This window comes from Nannospalax galili, unplaced genomic scaffold (assembly GCF_000622305.1).
Source record: "Nannospalax galili isolate Female #2095 unplaced genomic scaffold, S.galili_v1.0 scaffold1206, whole genome shotgun sequence".
NCBI classification, from domain to species: domain Eukaryota; kingdom Metazoa; phylum Chordata; class Mammalia; order Rodentia; family Spalacidae; genus Nannospalax; species Nannospalax galili.
The window spans coordinates 90343-113633 of NW_008355162.1; the positions used below are offsets into that span (position 1 = coordinate 90343).

The following is a 23291-nucleotide window of genomic DNA, read 5'->3' on the forward strand; positions in this document are numbered from 1 at the left end:
GATAGTGATGAATAAAGATCGAAGCTCTTGGTCCTTGAGGAAGTCTCCTCAGAGACTATGGCCTTGGGTTACAGCTGGAGAGGGGGCTCCTGACCTCTCCTATCCTCTGCTAGGGGGCAGCACCCCCTGGAGTGGGCCTGGCCAGGAGCCCAGGAGGTACTGACTGCAGGGGGAAAGGACAGCGAGGACACACAGGTTGTGCAAGACTGCGAGGGCACAGAAGCTAAGCCCTACTGCAAGGTGCTGCTGCTGGCCCAGGCTCACGCCAACAACACAGGCAGCTACCACTGCTACTACAAGTACATCAAGGCCCGCATTGAGGGCACCACAGCTGCCAGCACCTATGTGTTTGTGAGAGGTGAGACCATGGCCTGAGTCTGAGGCAGGCCAGTCTTGGGCAAGGTCCTGGAGGGAGTGGCTGCTGCCTGTGCCCCTCCTCCAATCTGCTGGTGCCAGGCTGGCACGAGTGGAGAGTGGGCCTCACTCTGCTCCACATAGCAGCAGGAGCTGGAACAACACCACCCAGACGCACAGGGCCACCCTGATGCCTCCCCTATCCCAACCCTAGCCAGAGGCTCCCTGAGCCCCTGCCCTCCCCAACTCCTTCTCCATCTCCTCAGACTTTGAACAGCCCTTCATCAACAAACCTGACACGCTCCTGGTCAACAGGAAGGATGCCATGTGGGTGCCCTGCCTGGTGTCCATCCCTGGCCTCAACATCACACTGCGCTCGGTATTATCCCCCTCCCCACCCCTGTCCCGGGCACCCTCCTGTGCCATTCCTGGGAAAGGCTGCTGCTTGTCTGACTAGGAGGAGGTGGGCAGTCAGGCAGGCACTGACAGTTGCTGTGTCCCTCCAGCAAAGCTCAGTGCTGCAGCCCGATGGACAAGAGGTGCTGTGGGATGACCGCCGGGGCATGCGGGTGCCTACGCCACTGCTGCGCGACGCCCTGTACCTGCAGTGTGAGACCACCTGGGGCGACCAGAACTTTCTTTCCAGTCCCTTCCTCGTACACATCACAGGTAAAGGCTGCCACTACCTCCTCATCCAGTCACCACTCCCTGTGCGAGAGGAACATGGCGGACACCCCACCTTGGGCCCAGTTCCCAGTCACAGGGCTGGGATATCACCGATAGTCTTGGATGCACCCTGTGCTCTGCGCTCTGTGTGTATTGTCCTGCAAAGGGTATGAGAGTCACTGTGTGTCTATCAACCAGGCAATGAGCTCTATGACATCCAGCTGTTCCCCAAGAAGTCACTGGAGCTGTTGGTTGGAGAGAAGCTGGTCTTGAACTGCACAGTATGGGCTGAGTTCAACTCAGGTGTCACCTTTGACTGGGACTACCCAGGGAAGCAGGTGAGATCAGCAGCCCAGCCAGGCACCTTCCTCCTACTGTCCTGACCCCAGAAACACCCTCAGGAGTCTCCATGCCCATTCTGACTGTGTCTGGCACACCTGAGCCCCTGTGTGGAGGAAGTACAGACTCAGGAACCGGTCTTAGGGACCCCAGTATGATGGGAAGTTTTCCATCCCAGATGGCAAACTTTGAGGCTGTGCTTCAGAACTAGCAGGGGTGTGTGCCTTTGGTGGGTTGTGTCTGCCCCAGCCTGTCTGCTGATCCTGGGCTTCCCCTGGGTGTGGCAGGCAGAGCGGGGTAAGTGGGTACCTGAGCGGCGTTCCCAGCAGACTCACACAGAGCTCTCCAGCATCCTGACCATCCACAATGTCAGCCAGCAAGACCTGGGCCCGTACGTGTGTGAGGCCAACAATGGCATTCAACGATTCCGGGAAAGCACTGAGGTCATCGTACACGGTATGGCCTGGGAGGCTGGGGTTATAGTGCCTGGAGTGATATGGGGTGGGTCTGGCATCATGGACCCTGGGGAACAAGGGCTCTTATGCGGTGGGGGTTGGAGGTCATGATGCACCTGAGCAGCAGGAGAACAGCCAAGAGGAAGGGAGGGCTATGAGGGGAAGCCCTGCCCAGCTTCTACCAGCTGGGTAGCAAGGCAAGCTCCAGTCTTCAGGGGTAAGGCTAGGAAGCTCTGCTCAGTGGTGGCTCAGACCCAGGTTTACATTGATGCCTCTTGTCTGGCAGAAAAGCCCTTCATCAGTGTCGAGTGGCTCAAAGGACCTGTCCTGGAGGCCACAGCCGGTGACGAGCTGGTGAAGCTGCCTGTGAAGCTGGCAGCATACCCCCCGCCTGAATTCCAATGGTAACAGTCCTGGGTCCCCTCCCTTTCTACCCTGCCAAGCTTAGCACAAGAACTTACCAAACAGTGAGAAGAGCCATGTCCTTCCCCATCAGAGCATTAGCCCTGAGTCTCAGATGGTGACCTGTCACTACCCATCAGGCCCTGTATAACCTGAAACCAAGTTGAGGCCCTCTTTAAGCAGAACCCCTAAAGTCCATGCATATAACTGGATATTTCAACTAGAAGAAAAGTCAGCCCAGGAACTACAAAACCCTGAAAGATTAAAACACCAGACTCATGTGTGTGTGTGTGTGTGTGTGTGTGTGTGTGTGTGTGTCTGTGTGTGTGTGTGTGTGTGTGTGTGTGTGTTATGATGGGCAGTGTGGGTTTTATTTACCTGCTTCCTGTATCCTCTCAGCATCTCTAAGGCCATGCCAACTGACCCTCTCCATCCTGAGTGAACAGGTCCTGCTGCACTACAGTGATTTGTTCTCTCGGCCCCCTTCCGATAAGGCTGTTTTCTCCCAGGACCTTCTGATCCCAAGATTTGAGATGTCTTGAGGGTTTGACAGATTGTTATGGAGCCCGGTCCTAAAGTGTTTGGTAGTAAGAAGCCTGCAGGAGAGCTGAAAATTAGACTTTCCCTGCAGGGTATGCCCAGGACACAGAGAGGACCCTCTGATGGCTGCACCCTTCCTGGGTACTCCCTGCAGAGCTCAAGAATACAATATCCCCTCAACACTCCCTCACCCTCTGAGCCATCCACATGGTTCAAACATGATAGATCCTACTGCAGACTGAGTCTACTTGGTACAGATAAGAAAACAGGCCAGAAGAGGGGAAGGGCATTCCCACCTGAGCCCCAAATCTCCTGGAGGAGTTCCTGCTCTGCCCCCTCCTATCTAACCAGAGAGGCCTTGTCCTTCCAAGCTTGAAGCACCTCCCATATGGTAAGACTTCTGATGCCAGGACAAGCAGAGGCCCAAAAGGTCCTCAGCCAGGTCCCACTAGCCATAGGTGGAAGCAGGCTTCTGGGAGGGCTCAGGATGCCTTAGCCCTGAGCCTAATGACCCTGTACTTCCATCTGAGGTCATTGCTTTGGGGCGTATAGTACCACGAGGCGTGTACCAGAGTCCTTGGGGGCAGGTCTGAGGGCACAGATGGGCTAGCAGTATCGCACACACACAGGTGCAGCTCCTAGAGTCACAGGGCCCTCCTTATCCCTTGACCTCCAAGGCCAGCAGGACTGAGCCTGCTCTCAGCACAGCTCTTCCACAGGAACATCCCTACTCCTTCATCCTACTTAGCCAACATCTGCCTCTAAGAAGTATTCAGATGCCCCAAGGCACTCATGGTCACCACAGTCCCACAGGGCATCATAATGGAACTACTCTTAAGTGAGTGAATGGTAGGTGGTCTGGTGAACTAATTGGTTGGCCCTTGGCTTCTGAGGTACTCAATACACCCAGTAAGGTGCCAGCACTATTTTAGTGAGCCTTTGAAACCCCTATAAGTACACCGTCCCTGTTTTGAGATGAAGACACTGAGGCTTGGGACAATGAGAGGGTCTTTCCAGGGTCACAAACCTGACAAGTGACAGACCTGGGATTCTAGCAGCCTTCTGCACCATAGTGAGGCAGGTATCTCTACCTGGGTTCTGCCCCAGCCTTGCCCTGCTCTGTGATCCCAAGCAAGTCACAGACTGCTGTCACAGTTGTGTACAGAATCCCTGAATCATCCCAATCTTAGGCCTTTACCCAAGAGATATGCCTTTCCTAGCCCATACCACATAGTTTCTGTGGTTCAGCTCAACCACAGGGAAGGTGTCCAATAGAACCATCTCTGAGCTGGGGACTCAAGCTGTGGAGACAGCTGCCTTCAGGAGTTCCAGCTCTGAACCAGATCAAGGCCTTCCTATTATAGGGTGTGAGACATCCACTTACACACTCAGCAGGGGTCTAGAGTGACCATATGTGCCCCATGCAGCACTCTGTATTCTGGGTACAGCAGTGAGGAGACTGCCCCTGTCTTCACAGATGCTCAAAACTCAATGGGAGAATAGACAACTAACAGGTACTTGTATAAAAGTCAGTGTGCTGGCTAGGAGTGTAGCTCAGTGATGGAGCACTTGCCTGGGATGCGAAAGCCTTGGATTTGAGCCAGAGAGAGGGAGGAAGGGGAGAGAAGGGGAGGGGAGGGGAAAAGATATAAAAAAGAGAGGGAGGGGAGGAAGGGAGGGCGGGTGGGCAGGCATTGTCAGGTGCCAGTCTTTGAAGAGCCAATACTCTAGCCCCAATGAAGAAAGGAGGGAACCCTGCAAATTGTCATCTGTAGAAAGAGCATCCAAACAAGGGTGACAGTAAGCTCAAAAGCTCTGTGCAGGTCACATGTCTGGAAAGTTCATAGACAGGTCCAGAGCCAGGGATCCGAGAGCCGGGCATTTACAACCCATGTGTTCTATTGGGGCTGTTCTTTCACTCATTGATGTGATGGAAGACAGGCCTGCTGAGGGCACTAATCATTCCCTGAGGCTGAAGCCCAGCCAGTGTGGAGGTCAAGTTCAGAGGCAAGACCAGAAAAGGAGGCTGCCCTGAGCAAAAACAAGCCTGCTCCTTACCTGGGGAAAAATCACAGAGGATTTGGAGGTGAGGCCAGAAGTGCTGCTGAGGGACTCAAGGACGATCCTGTGGGCCAGTCTTCAACTGGCCACATAACCGAGTTAGGGGGACTGGCTGACTCAGAGCTTCTGGTCCATTGCCTCAGACCAGGGACTGCTGCCCATCCCACCCTCATGCTGCCCTTTGGGTCTGGTGCAGGAGAGGCCACTTGCTCCAGCCTGACCCAGCAGGACAGGCCACTTGGGCTCCTCTTCCCACCTCCGACAGTTCATGCAAGCCCCTCATATGTTTGTATTCTACACCTACAGATCCAAGTAATTGTGGATGGATAATATTTCTTCAATTTTGTGTCTCTATCAAGCCTAGAGATTGCAGCTTGTCCCTGAACCCTTGAATGACACAACTATCTACATAGCATTTACATTGCATTGGTATTGGATGCCATTGCAAGATGATTTAAAGTATATGGAGGAATCCCTATAGAATGTGCAAGTACTGTGCTATTTTATAGAAGGGACTTGAGCCTCAGGTATCTGTGGGTCTTATTTTGTCATGTTTTATTTATCTTTTAATTAGCATAGAAATATTAGGTTTCATTATGGCACTTTCAAACAAAATTTGTTTTTGTTGACAGCATCAGGTGTTTTAGATTGAGCATTAAGAATTTAGGTAACCAGGGGGCATCCCAGAACCACTCTGGTTGGAGGGAATGCACTTGACAGCCACAGGGCTGGCATGGGGTCCACACAGCCTCTGCATTCCCTTCCTTGACCAGGTACAAGGACAAAAAGGCAGTGACCGGACGCCACAACCCACATGCCCTGGTGCTCAAAGATGTGACTGAGGCCAGCGCTGGCATCTACACCCTCACCCTCTGGAACTCTGCAGCTGGTCTGAGACGCAACATTAGCCTGGAGCTGGTGGTGAATGGTACAGGCAGGAAGGGTGGGAGAAGGGATGGGTGAGTGGACAGATGTGATGGGGCCAGCTGACTAGCATCTGCCTGTGCCCTCAGTGCCCCCCCACATCCACGAGAAGGAGGCCTCCTCCCCCAGTATCTACTCCCGCCACAGCCGCCAGGCCCTCACCTGCACTGCCTACGGGGTGCCCCCACCTCTCAGTGTCCAGTGGCACTGGCGGCCCTGGACACCCTGCAAGACCTTTACCCAGCGCAGCCTGTGAGTGTGCCCTCCCACCCATGCCATTCCCCTCTACTGCACACCCTATCTCCAGCCTCAGCCCTGTTAATCAATTCCCAGCCCCTCTTGCCACCCAGGCCATTCTGCACCCATCCTGGGAGCCCTTCTCTAAACTCAAACCCTGCCTTTGCTTTTGCTGCTTGAATTTTGAGCTCTTACTTCATGACCAACATCATGAAGCATTTCTTAATGTTTTCTTTTAAACTTTTAATTTATTTTTTATTTTGGGGGTTAGGCATGTGCATGCCGCAGCATGTGGAGGTCAGAAGGCAACTTGCAGGAGTCAATTCTCTCCATCCACCATGTGGATCCTGGGAACCAATGGCATCAGGCTTGGGTGCAAGTGCCTTTACACCATCTTGCTGGCCCTTTCTTATGTTTTCCTCTAGTTATTTTATAGTTTCAGGTCTTTAATCCATTCAGGAGAGAGAGAGAGAGAGAGAGAGAGAGAGAGAGAGAGAGAGAGGAGAGAGAGAGAGAGAGGCCTAGTTTTCTTCTGCACGTGGCACCCAGTTTTCTCATCATCGTTACTGAAGTATCTGTTCTTTCCCCACCTTTATCAAAACTCAGTTGGTTGCCCATGTGCGATGCCTTTCTGGGCTCTCTACTCTGTTCTATTGGTCTATGTGTCTATTTTTATTCCAGTACCTTGCTGTTTTGGTTACTGTGACTTTGTCGACTATTTTGAAGTCAGAGAGAGACCTCCAGCTTTGTTCTACAGTTCAAGATTACTCTAGCTATTTGGTGTTTTGTGTTTTCACATAAATTTTAAGGTGGTTTTTGCATTTCTATGAAGAATGTCATTGGTATTTGGGTAGGGATTGCATTGACACTAGATGTCTTTGGGTGTTTTAATGATGTTAATTCATCAGTTCAGCTAGTCCCTGACTTTCCCTTATCTGAGCAAGAATCACATCTTCCAGTATATCAGTCCTATGCCAGTAGGCTAGACTGGACACTGGCCATGGGATCAGCTCCCACCTGCCTCACTACAGAGCAAAACATCATCCAGGCAAGACCAGAGACATTGCTCTGGACACCAAGGCTGACCCCTTCTACCAAGAAGGAAGACCTAAAATAGGGCATAAAATCTGTGCTGAGCTCACGAAGCGTGCACACACACACACACACACACACACACACACACACACACACAGCCCTTAGCTCATCTATGAAGCACCCCCTTAGCATTCATCTATGAAGAAACAGGGTCAAAGAAAGGAGGAAGCTTTCCCAAGGTCAAAGCTGTAAGCACCAGAACCTGTCCAAATGCTGAGCCATGCTCCCATATACCAAGCTCAATGTCAAAAGGATAAGAGAGTCTGGAGAAATGGCTGGCTCAGCATTTAAGAACACTGGCTGCTCTTACAGAGGACCCACGTTCAATTCCAAGCACCCACATGGTGGCTAACAACCTTCCTTAAGGCCAGGGGAATTTGATACCCTGTTCTGACCTCTGAGGGCATTGCACAACACGGTGCACTTACACAACATGCAGGCAATACACTCATACACATAAAATAAAAATAAAAATTTTTTTTTAAAAAAAAGGACAAGTGGAGTGGAGTGGGTGTGGTGGCTCAAGCCTGTATCCTAGCACTTAGGAAGTAGAGGTGAGGCAAGAGCATCAGGAGTTGAAGGTCTCCTTGGTTACATAGGCTAAAAGAAAACAAAAGGGGCAGGTGAGCCCAAGAGAGCACTCTGGGCAGAGACAACTTAGATGACATCCAAGGGACAGGAGAGGAAGAGGGTACCAAGATGGGCAGGGATCTTGAAGGCACCAGAAGCCAGTGAAAGGCATTAAGCAGGAGAGCGACAAGTCAGATTTGCCATTAAACAAGAGATTCTATGTTCCAAACCGGGAAAGGGACAGAAGCCAGGAACTCAGGGAAGAGAGGAGTCCAGCCCCACCTGCTGGCCCAGGGGCTGTGGTTCCAGAGCCGTCAGTGTGGGAGGCTCAGGAATGGCCTGTGGATCTGAGCCAGCCTGAAATACACAAGGCTCTCAAGGGATTCTTGTGAACCACATGGCCTTCGGCCTGGCACTGGTACCTCCAAACTTGCTACTAGTGACCCACCATTATTCTCCTTGCAAACTGATGGAGCCCTGGGGATGCCCACTCCCCACTCGTCGGAAAGAGGCAGACAAGAGCTTCTCTTGCCTCCCTTCCTGCCTGCCCAGGGGGAGAGAGACAGAGACAGCTGTAGTGGACTTCATGGAGCAGAGTGGTGACTTGTGGTCCCCCTCATGAGCTATGTGAGCTCATCCAAGGTGGACTCTAAAAAAGGCACTAGCACAAGTGGGACTTAGTCATGTCTGTGGCAGGGCTCGGAACAATGTTCCAGCCCCTCATTCCCCTCACTCAGGCCTGAGGCCTGTCTTTTACCCACTGTGGCATGAGAAGATGACTGAGGATGATAAAGATGTGACACCTATCCCTAGCCTGGGTCCTCCCTGTTCATATCCCTGACCTGCCCTTGTCCCTCCTGGTCCATGGCAGCCGGAGGCGCCAGCAGCGAGATCGCATGCCACAGTGCCGAGACTGGAGGGAGGTGACTACACAGGACGCTGTGAACCCCATTGAGAGCCTGGACACCTGGACTGAGTTTGTGGAGGGGAAGAATAAGGTACGGACTGTGTGGAGGGAAGGACTAAGGTACAGACCAGCTGTGGCACTGAGTGTAGGGAGGAAGAGAAGGGAGGCTGGGAGATGGGAGAGATCACTGGTTTTGCTGTTTCCACTGGGTCTGCAAAGCTCTGGGAGCAGCAGCTGACAGGAGGATGACCTTTCTGCCATCTCTGGGCCTCAGCTTCCCTGCCTGCATGTGTGTGGGGACCCGGCCTTCCCAGGCAAAGAAGCCAAGCTCCAGGAGGAGAACCCAGCTGCCCATAACTCCCAGGGCCAGAAAGGGATGGGGATGGGGCTAACTAGGTCTCAGAGAAGGTTGCTGAACTGCTGATCAGCCTGGGGGCAATACTGAGAAGAGGCCAGGAGGGGGAGGGGGACCGAACAAAGGCACCCACTTCCTACAGTCACTTCCTGTTTTCCTACACACCTCCAGAGCCTCTTCCTGTTCCAGGCCTGGCCAGGAAGTGCCCGGCTTGGGGTGGGGGTGGGGGGTCTTTGGATGGTAGGCAGGGCCTATAGCCTTCTCTCCTCCGTACTTCTCAAGCTTCCTACTGTCTAAGGGCAGAATTTTTCTAGAATCCTGGGATACCCCTGTATACATATACATACCCTCTACTACCTACTATCCTAGACTCTGGGGGAGGTGTTATATGCCCTTGGGCTAATATGAGCACATCACAAAGACCTTGAACAGCGACTGGCTACTGACTTTAGGCCACAGTTCAGGAGAGTCTTGTCCCTGATATGACTAACTACAGTCTGAATTTTAACCCCTGCTGGCTCCTGACTGACCCCTCAATGTGGCCACAGTCTGAGCCATGTCACAGGCAAGTCCCTCTGGTCCTGCCTATTGCCCCTTTCCAACCTCAGCCACAGCCTAGGTCACAGTCCACACCTGCCCCTTGACTTTTCTGGGGTGCCCCCTCTCGCTGGAGGGCCTTCTGATCTTTGCCTCCCTATTCTGGGTCCTAGCTCGAGGCTTTGGTCACTTCCAGTCCCAAACCTCAGTTTCCCCATTACTAACCGGTGGTACAACTGTCTCCTTGTTGGTGGAGGGGCAGGGTTCAGATAGGAAATGGAGTCTTGTGCCTCTGTTCTGGGCAGACGGTGAGCAAGCTGGTGATTCAGGATGCCAATGTGTCAGCCATGTACAAGTGTGTGGTCTTCAACAAGGTGGGCCAGGATGAGCGCCTCATCTACTTCTATGTGACCAGTGAGTTGCCAGACTGTCTACCCGGGATACCACTTTACTTAGGCAGGCATGGGTGCCAGGGTTGAGCTCTCTGAGTTTCTGGTAACTACAGAGCACTCAGTCCAACCTCTGCCCCCTACCGGGTGGGAGGGATAAATTTAAGGACCCTCAGCCTATAGGCTGAGTGCTGGTGTGGTGGAATGGAATGGCACCCTCTGCCCTCAGTGCTGGAGGCTGCTCCTCAAGAGTGCCCCCCTGTTCCCTGCAGCTCCACCTAGCTCTGTTCTCCACCCACCCCTTCTCAGCCTAGAGCTCTATGGATCATGTATACATTTTGCCCATCAATTACTCAGATTTTCAAATGGGTTAGTGACCTCTGGAAAGCCAAGGGGTACAGGAGGAGGCACTTACTGGTCCAGGGGTATGGATGAAGTTACATCAGAGAGAACACCTGGGGCAGGAAGGAGCCTGACAGGACAACAGACAGAAATCCAGAGTGGCACTAATGAAACCATTCCAAGGGAAAGCCAGGGTCAGTAGGAAAAGAGAAAGAGGAATCCACTGAGTCTAGTGATGAGGAAATTGATCTGGGCTCCTGGAAGAGGTGGGGACAGCCCCTGGTTGGGGCTTGGTTAGGAGAATTAATAAGGTAGGCATGCCAGAGGAACCCAGCCCTGAGGGGTGGGCTGGCTTCCAAGAGATGGGTGGTGCCACTGGTCAGAGGAGAAAAGGAAAGGAAGTGGGCTCTGGACAGTATGAGGACCTTGATACACTGAGTGAGTTCAAAGGCCAGTGGAGAAGAAGGAACCCGGCACCAGGGCAGGTGGATAGATGAGCGAACATGAGGACAATGTCGCTGGGGTTCCTCTCCCTTCCCCAGCCATCCCCGACGGCTTCAGTATCGAATCAGAACCTTCGGAGGATCCCTTAGAAGGCCAGTCCGTGCGCCTCAGCTGCCGGGCGGACAACTACACATACGAGCATCTACGCTGGTACCGGCTCAACCTATCCACGCTGCACGATGCTCATGGGAACCCGCTGTTGCTGGACTGCAAGAACGTGCACCTGTTCGCCACGCCCCTAGCGGCCAGCCTAGAGGAGGCGGAGCCCGGGGCGCGCCACGCCACCCTCAGCCTGAATATCCCCCGAGTGGCACCCGAGCATGAGGGCGACTATGTGTGCGAGGTGCAGGACCGGCGTAGCCAAGACAAGCACTGTCACAAGAAATACCTGTCTGTGCAGGGTGAGATGGGCGGGGCAAGCCGGAGGGGGTGGGGCCACACTTCTCAGCCTCTGAGGCTTCTGCATAGCAGCACCCAACTTGGTCCATATGCAAGTCTGGGCCTGCAGGAGCCACGCCCCCCACCTCCGTGCCCAGTCTAGCTGTGGAGATGCCCAGTCCTTCGCATGCTCAGTTTCTGACCCTTCAGTAACGTGCAGCCCACCTCACGCTTGCATCCACAACCGCCCCTGCCCCCAGCCCTGCAGTGTCCCATCCAGAGAGGCCCTCTTGGTTTCTGGGCCTTCGTTTAGCTCTCTTTGCACACCCACCCCAGCCCTGGAAGCCCCACGGCTCACGCAGAACTTGACCGACCTCCTGGTGAACGTGAGCGACTCACTGGAGATGCGGTGTCCTGTGGCCGGAGCGCATGTGCCCAGCATTGTGTGGTACAAGGACGAAAGACTGCTGGAGAAAGAGTCAGGTAGGGAAGGTGGCCTTGGGCTATGGGTGGAGTTCGGGGGGGGGGGTCTGCAAGGCCAGCGTCTGTATGCCCAACCTGTGCTGGAACCGTCTTCTCACTCTTTGCAGGAATCGACCTGGCAGACTCGAACCAGAGGCTGAGCATCCAGCGCGTGCGCGAGGAGGATGCCGGCCGCTATCTATGCAGCGTCTGCAACGCTAAGGGCTGCGTGAACTCCTCGGCCAGCGTGGCGGTGGAAGGTGTGGCCTCGCCTGGCTCCCTTCAGCCCACCTCCCACACCCAAGGGGTGCTCCCTGTTGGGTACATCCTAACCTCCTCACGCACCCACTATCTGCCCTCTCAGGCTCAGAGGATAAAGGCAACATGGAGATTGTGATTCTCATTGGCACTGGCGTCATCGCTGTCTTCTTCTGGGTCCTCCTCCTCCTCATCTTCTGTAACATGAGAAGGGTGAGGGGTCTGCCCCTGCCCAGCCTCTCTCAAGTTCTAAAGGGGACTCTGGAAGTTTCCCCAGCCAGCCCCTATGGTTCCCGTCCTGATTCTCCATTCAAGCTCCCGTTCCTTCCACGCCGGGCTCCAAAGAGAGCAGACTATTGTCTGTTGGTCTGTCCTCTCCTTGGTTGAAAGCCCTAGCAAATGACATCTGTCCTGAGCCAAATTTTACCCAAGCCACTGTGGTTTGGCCAAATCAGTGAGCTGTCTCCACCCCCACATTCAGCCCACCCATGCAGACATCAAGACTGGCTACTTGTCCATCATCATGGACCCCGGGGAGGTGCCTTTGGAGGAGCAGTGTGAATACCTGTCCTATGATGCCAGCCAATGGGAGTTCCCCAGGGAACGGCTGCACCTCGGTGAGGACAGCACCCAGCCTGCCCCCCCCACACACTCACTGCCTGGCAAAGGCAGCTTCAGCTGCCACAGGGTCAGGCAGACTCAAGGGCCAGAAATCCCAACATTCTCAGAACTTGTGCCAGGAATGCGCCCCCCCTCCCCCCGTCCCCACCTGGCCCAACCTGTTCCATCTGGGCCTGAGTCCCCAGAACTACAGCCAGGGCTCCCAGTTCCCAGGCCCCCCAGGTCATTTCCTGCTGCTCTGAGCAGGGTAGACCAGGCCCACCTGCCAGGAGAGGATGCAGGGCCTTCCTGTCTGCCTCTCCACTCTTGCTGTCCGTTCTGTGGCTCCCACTCCCAATCCTCTTCCTGTTTGGCAGAAGAGGCTCCCATATTCCTCTTGCTCCTAACCCTTCCTTTCTGGCCCTTGAGACAGGTCACCCCTGCCACCCACCCTTCTCCATCCTCACTCCATACAGTTCACCTGCAACCGACTCTCTGCCTCCACAGGGAGAGTCTTAGGTCACGGGGCTTTCGGGAAGGTCGTGGAAGCCTCAGCCTTTGGCATCAACAAAGGCAGCAGCTGTGACACCGTGGCCGTGAAAATGCTGAAAGGTGGGGCCACCAGTAGAAGGGGCTACACAGATAGGGGAGGAGCAGCAGCTCGGGTGGGACTGTGGTGCAAGGAGAGAGCCAGACTCAGAGCTGCAACCCACCTAAGATTCGACACAAAGACGTTAATAATCAGAGTTGGGCTTCTGCCTCAGTAAGGTCAGCAGCATGTGCTAGGGACCAGCGCAGCCGGCATCCCCAGCCCCAGCGCTGTGCGTTCCTTAGTTAAGGCCAAGACGAGGGTTGAGCAGAGATTGGGGGAAAAGGCCAGGGCAGGCTAGGCATCATACTGTGCCCCTGTGTCTCCTCTAGAGGGCGCCACGGCCAGCGAGCACCGTGCCTTGATGTCGGAGCTCAAGATCCTAATCCACATTGGTAACCACCTCAATGTGGTCAACCTCCTAGGGGCGTGCACCAAGCCCAATGGTAAGGAAATGGGATGCCCTGGGGAAAGGACCAGGCTTGCACTCTGGCTTGCACTCCTCTGGGCTTGGGTCTGGATACCCTGATACCTGGTCGGGTGCAGGATGAATAGGGGGCATTGGCAGCCGCGGTGTTGCTGCGCCACTGGCATCGCTGAGTACCCTGCTTCTGCTCCGCGGTGTCCTAGGCCCCCTCATGGTGATTGTGGAGTTCTGCAAGTATGGCAACCTCTCCAACTTCTTGCGCGCCAAGCGGGAGGCCTTCAACCCCTACGCAGTAAGTGGGCACCCCAGCCTGCTGTCGGAGCTCTGTTAGAAGGTGGGCTGGGGATGCTAGCCGGAGGCGCCTCTGGGTGAGAGGCAGGCCACTTTGGGCCAGCTTTACGCCTTCGCAGGAGAAGTCTCCAGAGCAACGAAGGCGCTTCCGCGCAATGGTGGAAGGCGCCAAGGCTGACCGGCGGAGACCTGGGAGCAGCGACAGGGCTCTACTCACCAGGCTCCTGATGGGCAGGGGAGGGGTGCGGCGGGCGCCTCTAGTCCAAGAAGGTAAGGAGCCGTATTCCACTTCCCAGTGCCTCTCTGGCACAGTGAAGCCTCACGGTCGGCACCCAGGGATTGCCTAGCCTGCGACCCTTGGAGGAGGGGCTTCCATGAGAGAACTTGTAATGTGCTCTGCCTTGGAAAGGGAAGAGAGTGAAATTTAACTTGGGCGTCACAGGATGATTAGGAATTTGCCTTGCAGACAGGGTTGGGGAACAGTACAAAGGCAGGTAAGTGCTAAAAAGTGTGAAGGGGGCTGAGAGGTGGCTCAGGGGTTCAGAGCACTAGCTGCTCTCACAGAGCACTGGGGTTCAATTCCCAACACCCAGCTGCACACAGCCCTCTGTAACTCCAGGCCCAAGAGATCCCACTCCCTCTTCTGGCCTCCATGGGCATTGCATGTGTGTGGTGTACATACATACATGTAGCCAAATACTCATACACATAAAGTTTTTAAGAGTCTGAAGGTATCCAACAGGAATGGGTTGGTGATCATGTCTGGGGTCTCCCAGTCAAGGTTGGGTGCACAGATGTTAACTTTGGTGCTGAGAGGGAAGACCTAAAGGAGCCCCTCTTGAGACCCCTCCCTCCACCATGCAGTTGAAGACCTATGGCTGAGCCCACTGACCATGGAAGACCTTGTCTGCTACAGCTTCCAAGTGGCCCGGGGAATGGAGTTCCTGGCCTCCCGGAAGGTAGGTCCCTTGAACCCCTACCAGGCCCTTTTTAGAGGAGAAGGGTACAAACACACTGCCATAGAGGTACTTGACCCTAACTTTACCCCACAGCGGCCTTAGGATCAGTTTGCTTCTCTCTCACTTTGTAGAAGAGGAAACCGAGTCCAAGTGGAGGAATTTCCTTCCCTAGGTCTCTAGGAAGGCAGTGGCTTTGGAATCAGTCTAGCTGACTCCTTAACCCTCTCCACTGTCTTCAACTGAATATGCCCACTCTGTAACAAGTCTTCAGGATACACTTAAATCTTTCTCCAAAAGAGTAGGACACAGGCAGGGCAGGGCATACCCCAGGGAACCTGGAAAATTTAGGCCTGGGTGTCACCCTAGGGGTCAGAGCTGAACTCACCACCACCTCCTTCTCTGTACCCCTAGTGCATTCACAGAGACCTGGCCGCTCGGAACATCTTACTGTCAGAAAGTGACATAGTGAAGATCTGTGACTTTGGTCTCGCTCGGGACATCTACAAAGATCCTGACTATGTCCGAAAGGGCAGCGTGAGTCCAGGCCATGGGAGCAGGGGATGCTGGGTAGATGGGGAGGATGAAGCCACAGATCACCTGAGGCCATGGTGGCTCACAGTGACATGAACCTAGTAGTCTGCCAGGCTACTTTCCCAGCTGCAGGGAGGCTACCACTTCCAGGAGCTTACCAAGTGTGTTAGTTACTTGTTTTATTGCTGTGACAAAGTCAACTCGAAGAAGAATTTATTTTGGCCAAAAGTTCCAGGGGATGTAGTTCATCATGGCAGGGAAGGTGTGGTGACAGGGACAGGAGGCGGATGCTCACACTGTGTCCAGTCAGGAAGCAGAGAGTGATGAATACTTGTGCTCAGCTCTGTTTCTCCTTTGTATTCAGTCCAGGACCCCAGAACATAGAATGGTACTGCTCACATTTAGGCTGGGTCTCCCCACCTCAATTAACCTAATCTACATAATCCCTCACAGACACATCCAGAGGTTTGTTTCTGTGGAGATTCTAAATCCAATCAAGTTGATCATCTAGATCATACATCACACGAAGGTCTGAGGGACTGGCTTACAGGGACCCTAGTGGTCTTGCCCATTAAGACAGCCTGCGTCAGGAGATTAAAGACAGGAGACTGCAAGCAAGCATTCCCATCAGAGCTGTGTTTTGCTTTTTGCTTGGGGGGGGGGCTTTTTTTAAATCTGTGTGAGTGTTTGGCCTGCATGTAAGTAAGCACACCTATGTGATACATTGCCCATAAAGGCAAGAAGAGGCCATTGGATCCCCTGGAACTAGAGTTAAGGACTCATGTTAGTCACCATGTGAGTGCTAATAATTGAACCTGGGTCTTCTGCAAGGGCAGTCACTGCTCTTAACTGCCCCCAGAGCTATGTTTTGACTGACTTCTTGGTGCATTGTTGGGTGCTGAGTCCCTGCATGTGACCCATGGGACATGTGACCTGGGGGTAGCTGTTTGGGGAGGGAGGCTGTCCCAGTGGTAGTGTGGGTCCTGTTAGCAGAGCTCGGAGGCAGGTGCTTGAATGAGTAACCACAGCTCATTAAGGGTTTGTGCCAGGGAGAGGAAGGAAAAGGGTTGCAGGGAGGAAATAAGCAGGATGAGTCCAGGGTGTGGTATGATGGCCACCTTGCCCAGCATGGCCACCCTGTGGAAGGCTTTTGCCCTTTGTGCTGACTCACAGGTGTGGAGGCAAGTGGAGGTAGGGGGCAGCATTGCATTTCTTGGAAACCCCTATGTAAACTGTGAGGAAAGGAGACAGGGGACACTGCGTTTGAGACAGATGCCAGTCTGGAAGGACTCCCAGTTAGAGGCTATGAAAGGGAGAGAGACAGATGATGGGGAAGAACCATTAGGAGGTCCAGTGGGAGGGAGACGGAGTGACCACCTGGCTTTGTGTATGGGGACACAGTGAGTAGAAGAGTGTGTTTGTCAGGAGAGACAATGAAGGTCTACAGGGATGTACCACCACGAGACGCTTCGCCAAGACCCACAACTAGAGGAGAGGATGCCAGACTCTCCCACCAGAAGCAGGCTATGGTGATGCATGCCTGAACTAAGGACAATAAGGCAGGAGGATCCTAATTTCAAGGCTGCTCTGTGCTGTGAGAGGGGGTGGGGAAGAGCAAGAGAGGAAATGAAGGATGGGGACAGAAAGAGATCTGGACACACAGGGCATCTTCAGGAAAGATACCTTCAGTCCTCAGAGAAGGAACCTGGGATTGTGGGTACCCTAGTGTCTGGCCTCTGCCCTCTCCCCTCCCACTCTGGAACACACCTCTCTGTCTGCCCAGGCCCGACTGCCTCTGAAGTGGATGGCCCCTGAGAGCATCTTTGACAAAGTGTACACCACACAGAGTGATGTGTGGTCCTTCGGAGTGCTGCTCTGGGAGATCTTCTCCTTGGGTGAGTGAAGCGGAGGGGAGGGTCACCTAGCTCCAGAGGCTGGGCACACACCTAGAGCTGTGCACATGGACCTAGTAACCCAGGTCATTCTGAGGCAGGTCATGGACCAGAGAGCCTACCCACCCACCTGCCTCTGCTCAACCTGGCCCAGCCTCCCAGAGGGTTTTGCTTCCAATGTGGGCTCTACTGGCACACTCTGATCCTGCACAGGGCAAAGCCTTGCTTCACAGCAGCCTCCCACTTACCATGGGTCCCAGAGGGAGCTCAGTGTTCATCAACAATCGCAGCTGTTTATGTAAGTCCCAAGTGGGAACAGGATGAAGTCTCCATCCAAGAAGAGCAGGAGGAGACAGTGAACAAAACCTAAAATATCACCAAATAACAATGATAACCGCTGTTACCCAGAACAAGAGCAGGAAGGTCCAGGAAGCTTCAGGGTTGCCAGATGAGCCAGGGGGACCGGGAAGAGTCTGGGCCACATGAAGGGGGCTGAGGCTCAATTCAGAGGGCTTAGCATGCCCTGGGTTCAATCTCTAGCAACACAAATAGTCCATAAATGAATAATAGAGGGGTGAGGTAGAGGCAGGTTGCCTAGGAGATGGAAGTGCAGGGTGAGGGGCACCAGGCCAATGGACAACATGAGTTGGAAGTGGGCAGGGTGTGGGCAGATCGGAGCATCAGGAGATGTAGCCAGAGAGATTTTGTCAAAACAGATTCTTCGAGGCTCGACCCTCTGCCCCAGTAACCACTCTCACAGATGCATGTGAAATGTGTGGATGTTCACAGCTCCCCTAGCAAACAAGTGGCCTCCTCTATCCTCTTTTAAAGATTTATGTATTTGTGCGTGTGCGTGTGTGTGTGTGTGTGTGTGTGTGTGTGTGTGTGTGTAAGCACATGGATGTACACAGGTGTATATGCCTGTGCACAGGGGCTTAGAGGCCAGAAGGTGATGTCAGGTACCTTCTTCTATCACTCTCTGCCTATTCCTTCAAGGCAGGGTGTCTCCCTGAACCTGGAGCTGATGTTTCCTCAGCTAGACTGGAAGCCAGCAAGCCCCAGTGATCCTGTTCTCCCTTCTTGCCTCAGAGCTAGGGTTACAGGCATGTGTGGGGTGCATGGCTTGTTAAGTGGGTGCTGGAACCTGAACCCAGGTCCTCATGATTGTGCAGCAAGTGCTCTTAGCTCCAGAGTCATCTTTCCAATACCATTCATCCTCTTTCCACCTTGTGAAGAACTAGAACAGCAGCTTGTCCAGCCCCCCACATGGGGACATCACACTGCAGCAGACAACAGTGCAGAAGAGGAAGGAGCAAGATAGGTTGAACAGGGCCAAGCTTCTCCCACCCACCCCACCCCCTTTCTCCCATTAGGGGCTTCCCCATACCCTGGGGTGCAGATTAATGAGGAGTTCTGCCAGCGGCTGAAGGATGGCACACGGATGAGGGCCCCGGAGCTGGCCACTCCAGCCATGTAAGTCTCTTGACTGGCCATACAACTGTCAGGGAATGGGGGGATGGGGGGCCAAGAGAGAAGTGTGCATGCATGGAGGCATGAGTGCCTCGAGCAGACACAGGGACACACATGGGAAGAAGGGCATGGAGGCAGGGTATGGTACCAAGGCTCAGGAAGGAGAACAGGAGGCAGGAGAGGGCACAAGGGCATAATGTCTGATAGACATTGTCTCTTACTTCATCACTGATCCACTGAGATTCTCCCCACCCTGACCTCACTCCTGTGTGTCATCCCCAGGGAGTCCAGAGCCAACAAATCAGGCCTAGCCTCAGCCCTGGAGGACACCCACAGTTGGTAGTCACATGACCATAACAGTGATGCACATGAGGGGGGACACAGGGCCTCTGAGAGCACCTGATAGGCACCAGAAAATCTAGTGATCAAGGAAATTGTCCCCAGAGAGGACATTAAGGTGACACTGGAAGTACTGAAAGCCACTAGAGCATGATGGGAGGCAGGTGGGAGGAAGAGCTAGTGCCTAAATCTGGAGTGGAGACAACACAGCGGATGTGAAAGACAAAGGTCTTAGTCCATTTTGTGCACCTATAACAAAACACTGGGCAAAACACAGTTTTTTATAAGGAAAAAGGGTTTATTTAGCTCACAGTTTGTAAGTTCGAGAGCAAGCATCAGCATCTGTCTCTTCAGCTCTGGTGAAGACCTTCTGGGTGCGTTATAATATGGCAGATGTATCATGTTGGGAGCATGTGAGAGGGAGAGGTCCCATAGAGAGACAGGAAGCAAGGGACTTTATGCACAACAGCCTGCCCTCTGAAGACGCCACTCCACAAGAACAACATTAATCCATTCATAAGCCCCCGGGACCTTGCAGTGGGCCTCACCTCTTAAAGATCCTATTGCCTCAACAGTGGTCAACCACTCTGGGACCAAACTTCTATCACATGAACCTCTGAGACACTCAGCCTGCATCCAAATCATTGCAGAGGCCCAGGGGAGGCAGGAGTAATGGGGTTGGCTGGTGGGAGGGGTCATGTGCACTCAGACCACAGGTCAGTAGCCAGCTGCACCCCACAGACGCCACATCATGCAGAGCTGTTGGTCTGGAGATCCCAAAGCAAGGCCTGCCTTCTCCGATCTGGTGGAGATCCTGGGGGACCTGCTCCAGGGCCGACAGGTGAGCCGTCTTTGCCCTGTCCCGCTGTATCCTGGGTCCTTGCCTTGTCTGCTCTTCCAGGCCCCTCCAAACACTGCTCTCCACTCAGTCAGCAAGCAAAAGCCACACCCTTCTGGGCCCCAGGCCCATGAGTCTGTCCTCCTAGTGCCCACCACCCACAGCTCTGTCTCCACACCTTGATACTCAGTGTGGAGTTGGGCAAACACCACCAGTGCCTGTCCCAGCTGCCAGGGCAGAATGGCAGAGACCATCCTTGCCCTCAGGGAGTCCAAGCTGGTCCACACTGGACCTACAAGGCAGTCTTGTCCAGAAGACATAATAGTAACACATTCCTTTACCCCCTAGCTCCTTCTGAGCACCAAGACTCTGAGCTTGTTTTGCATCCTGTATCTCCCCCTTCCCAGAAGTGCATGTGAGGATAGGACCAGAGCATTTCAAAGCTGGTATGCTCTAAGACCTGAACTGAGGATGTTCAGCTGAGGCCTTTCCTGTCCCACCTGCCTCCTTTGTAGATGGGGCTCTTGGGAGAACTGAACAAGGCCAGCCCAGTGGGCCTTTAGCAACCTCCATGCTTGGCCTGCTTTGAACACTGAAGTGTGCTAGGACCCAGCATGAACCCACTTACTCCTTCAAGCACTGGCTCACACACAGCCCATCCTGACCCCACCTCAGACGTCAAGACACAGAAGCCCTGAGGGCAGCAGGAGGGTTGAGGGACAGGACATGTGGTGGCCTCTGAGCCTGGACACTTCCCCCTTTCCTACCAGGAGGAAGAGGAGGAGTGTATGGCCCTGCACAGCTCTCAGAGCTCGGAGGAAGGTGGCTTCATGCAGACATCCACCACAGCTCTACACATCACTGAAGCTGACACTGAGGACAGTCCCCCCAGTGTGCATCGCCACAGCCTGGCAGCCAGGTCAGCCACCCTCCTCAGGTCTGGGAATTGGGCTGATGGGGGGAGCATCTTGGAGATGATAGATAGATAGAGAGATGATAGATAGATGATAGATAGATAGATAGATAGATAGATAGATAGATAGATAGATAGATGATAGATATTTTTGAGACAGGGTCTCCTTGTAGCTTCAGCTGGCCTGGAACTTGCTATATAGACCAGGCTGGCATTGAACTCACAGAGATTCTCCTACCTCTCTGCCTCCTGAGTACTGGGATTAAAGGTGTGCGCCAGCCACCACACCCGACCGGAGATGGTATATTTTATGAGTCGTCTTGAGTCATGGAGGGAAAAGCAACTTAGAGAGACTTGAGAGACCTCTTCCCATGATTGTCCTAGTCTATTGCTATAACAAAATATCTGAGGCTGAGTACTTTATAAAGAATGGAGGTCTATTCAGCTGACAGTTATGGAGCTTCAAGAGCATGGTGTCAGCATCTGCTTATTTCTGGAGGGAATTTCATGGCAGATGGCATCACAATATCATGATAGCAGAAGTACATGCAGAAGAAAGCGTATGGTGAGAAGGGAAACCAGAGGGATGTGGGCCTAGGTTGCTCTTACAACATCTCACTCTCTCAAGAACACACCAGGGTCCCAAGAGAGCTCTATTAGTCTTGCTGAAGGTGGTGCTCCCTTGACCTAATGCACTGAGGGTCGTGCTCCCATAACCTAATCACCTTGTCCCACTTCAGCGCCCCACATGGAGGACCAAGCTTCTAGCACATGACCCTTAGGGGACATACTCAAGCCATAGCCAAACCACAGCAACTGGCCTCCTCCAACTCTCTGTGCCCCTCTCTCCTTCACCCCATGTTCAAAGGAGCACCCGTCTTAGGCACATTTTGTCAGGGACCCAAAATAAAGTGAGCCATGTTTGGGCCAAGACTCCTCCAGGCCTACCCCAGGGTCACTGTCAGTGGGTGGGAGCAGTGACAGCCACCCACTCACCACTCTCAGGAGTAAGACAGCCTGCTTCTGGAATTCTGGATTCAACTGCTCTTGGAAGTTCATACCCTTGGAGGTTGTGCCATTCACTGTCTCCCCAGCATGGCTGAGAAGCTGAACTCCAGGGCCCCTCCTCTGTGCATGCTCAGAGAGCAGTGAGAGGCGTGGGAGCAAGAAGAGTAAGCTGGATCCCACCAAGCCCCAATATGTGCACGCACATGTGCACTTCTACACAGACATACATATGCACACACAGACACACAGGCATGTGCATACCAAAACAGGCACACATATATGCATACCTACACAGGCACACACATGTACACACCTATACATATGCACACATACACAGACATGCACATACGTGCACACCTACACAAGCAACATGCATGCACACATAGGCAGGGCAGTAAGTGGCTTGTAGCTGCAGGATGGCCTGCCTTGTCCAGTGGCCCAACCTGAAAAGGCCATAGCTCCCACTTAGCTCCATGCCACACTCAGCCTGGGAGTACCCCCACCTCTGTCCAATGCAGACTCCCAGTAGTGAACTCAGTTTTTATGCTCTTGTACAGGAAGGAGGACATGCCGAGGTCCCTCAGCTGGGCTGTGTGATAGACATCCAGGATAGGATCTGGGGGCTAGTCCAGACCCCAGCCCCACCCACACTCTGCCTCAGGCTGGAGGTCTTCTTGGGTAGGGAAGCAGTCTAGAGGTGGGAGAAGGTGGACTGCACTCCCTCAGAATCTTTGTCTTCCCCACAGATATTACAATTGTGTATCCTTTCCCGGGTGCCTGACCAGAGGAACTCAGACACAGGGTTCTTCTAGGATGAAGACATTTGAAGAATTCCCCATGACTCCTACGACCTACAAAGCCTCTGTGGTAAGGGAAGGTGGAGGGAGGAGGCTCTGTGTACCTCAAATGGGACAGAAGCAACCTCGGGTGAGGGAAAGTACTAGGGATTCCAGACACAAGTTACAGAAAGTAAAATGGGCTTTATCCAAATATTTCATTTAATTTTTGATTAACATGTAAACTGCACATATAAATGGGATGCAATGGCATTTCAAGAAATGCCCATAGGATGCACTAACAAAACCCAGTCCAATCCCTTTATCCACCTTTATGCACCTTCCCTCCCACTCTTCAACCTCTTTCAATCACTCTTTCCTTCCAGGTCAGCTGTTTTTAGCTTCCATGTGAGGGAACATGTTGTACTTGCCTTTCTGTGCCTGGCTGATTTTATTTAATGTGATGTCCTCCAATTCCATCCATTTTCCTGCAAAGGACAGTTGTTACTTCTTTATAGTGGGATAAAACTCCACTGTGTAGATACACCACATTTTCCTAGATCCATTGTCCTGTTGTCGGCACCTAGGGTGACAGTCCCTTGCCTATTGTGAATGATGCTACCATTCCTAGGCTTGAAGGCATCTCTTTGGAAAAGTACTTGAAAATATCAAGTCCAGACAGCCTAGGCACTTTTGCCTCCTGGCAGCCACACAAAGCTACCCTCTCTCAGCTGCTGGTCACTCTCACACATAGCCTCCTAACACTGGCCTCTTCTCTCCAGGCTGTGTAGAAATCCTAGTAAAAAGAGAACTTGGGGCCGGAAAGATGGCTCAGTGGGTAAGGGTGTGTGCCGCCAAGCCTGACAACCCAAGTTCAATTCCC

General features: G+C 53.3%; 1 protein-coding gene across 1 annotated transcript in view; it reads left to right on the forward strand.

The window, feature by feature from the left end:
• Nucleotides 1-23291, forward strand: part of Flt4 (fms related tyrosine kinase 4) — a 45223-nt gene that overhangs the window by 15054 nt on the left and 6878 nt on the right. The window contains exons 3-28 of the mRNA XM_008852226.3: nt 114-358; nt 621-733; nt 861-1023; nt 1219-1358; nt 1647-1815; nt 2101-2218; nt 5591-5745; nt 5831-5993; nt 8515-8641; nt 9748-9856; nt 10716-11078; nt 11392-11538; nt 11646-11777; nt 11882-11988; nt 12257-12392; nt 12883-12987; nt 13297-13410; nt 13595-13683; nt 13802-13952; nt 14547-14641; nt 15053-15175; nt 16956-17067; nt 18438-18537; nt 19615-19714; nt 20482-20630; nt 22379-22499. Of these exons, the coding sequence (XP_008850448.1) occupies nt 114-358; nt 621-733; nt 861-1023; nt 1219-1358; nt 1647-1815; nt 2101-2218; nt 5591-5745; nt 5831-5993; nt 8515-8641; nt 9748-9856; nt 10716-11078; nt 11392-11538; nt 11646-11777; nt 11882-11988; nt 12257-12392; nt 12883-12987; nt 13297-13410; nt 13595-13683; nt 13802-13952; nt 14547-14641; nt 15053-15175; nt 16956-17067; nt 18438-18537; nt 19615-19714; nt 20482-20630; nt 22379-22499 (3646 nt within the window). The remainder of the gene's footprint in view (nt 1-113; nt 359-620; nt 734-860; nt 1024-1218; nt 1359-1646; nt 1816-2100; nt 2219-5590; nt 5746-5830; nt 5994-8514; nt 8642-9747; nt 9857-10715; nt 11079-11391; nt 11539-11645; nt 11778-11881; nt 11989-12256; nt 12393-12882; nt 12988-13296; nt 13411-13594; nt 13684-13801; nt 13953-14546; nt 14642-15052; nt 15176-16955; nt 17068-18437; nt 18538-19614; nt 19715-20481; nt 20631-22378; nt 22500-23291) is intronic.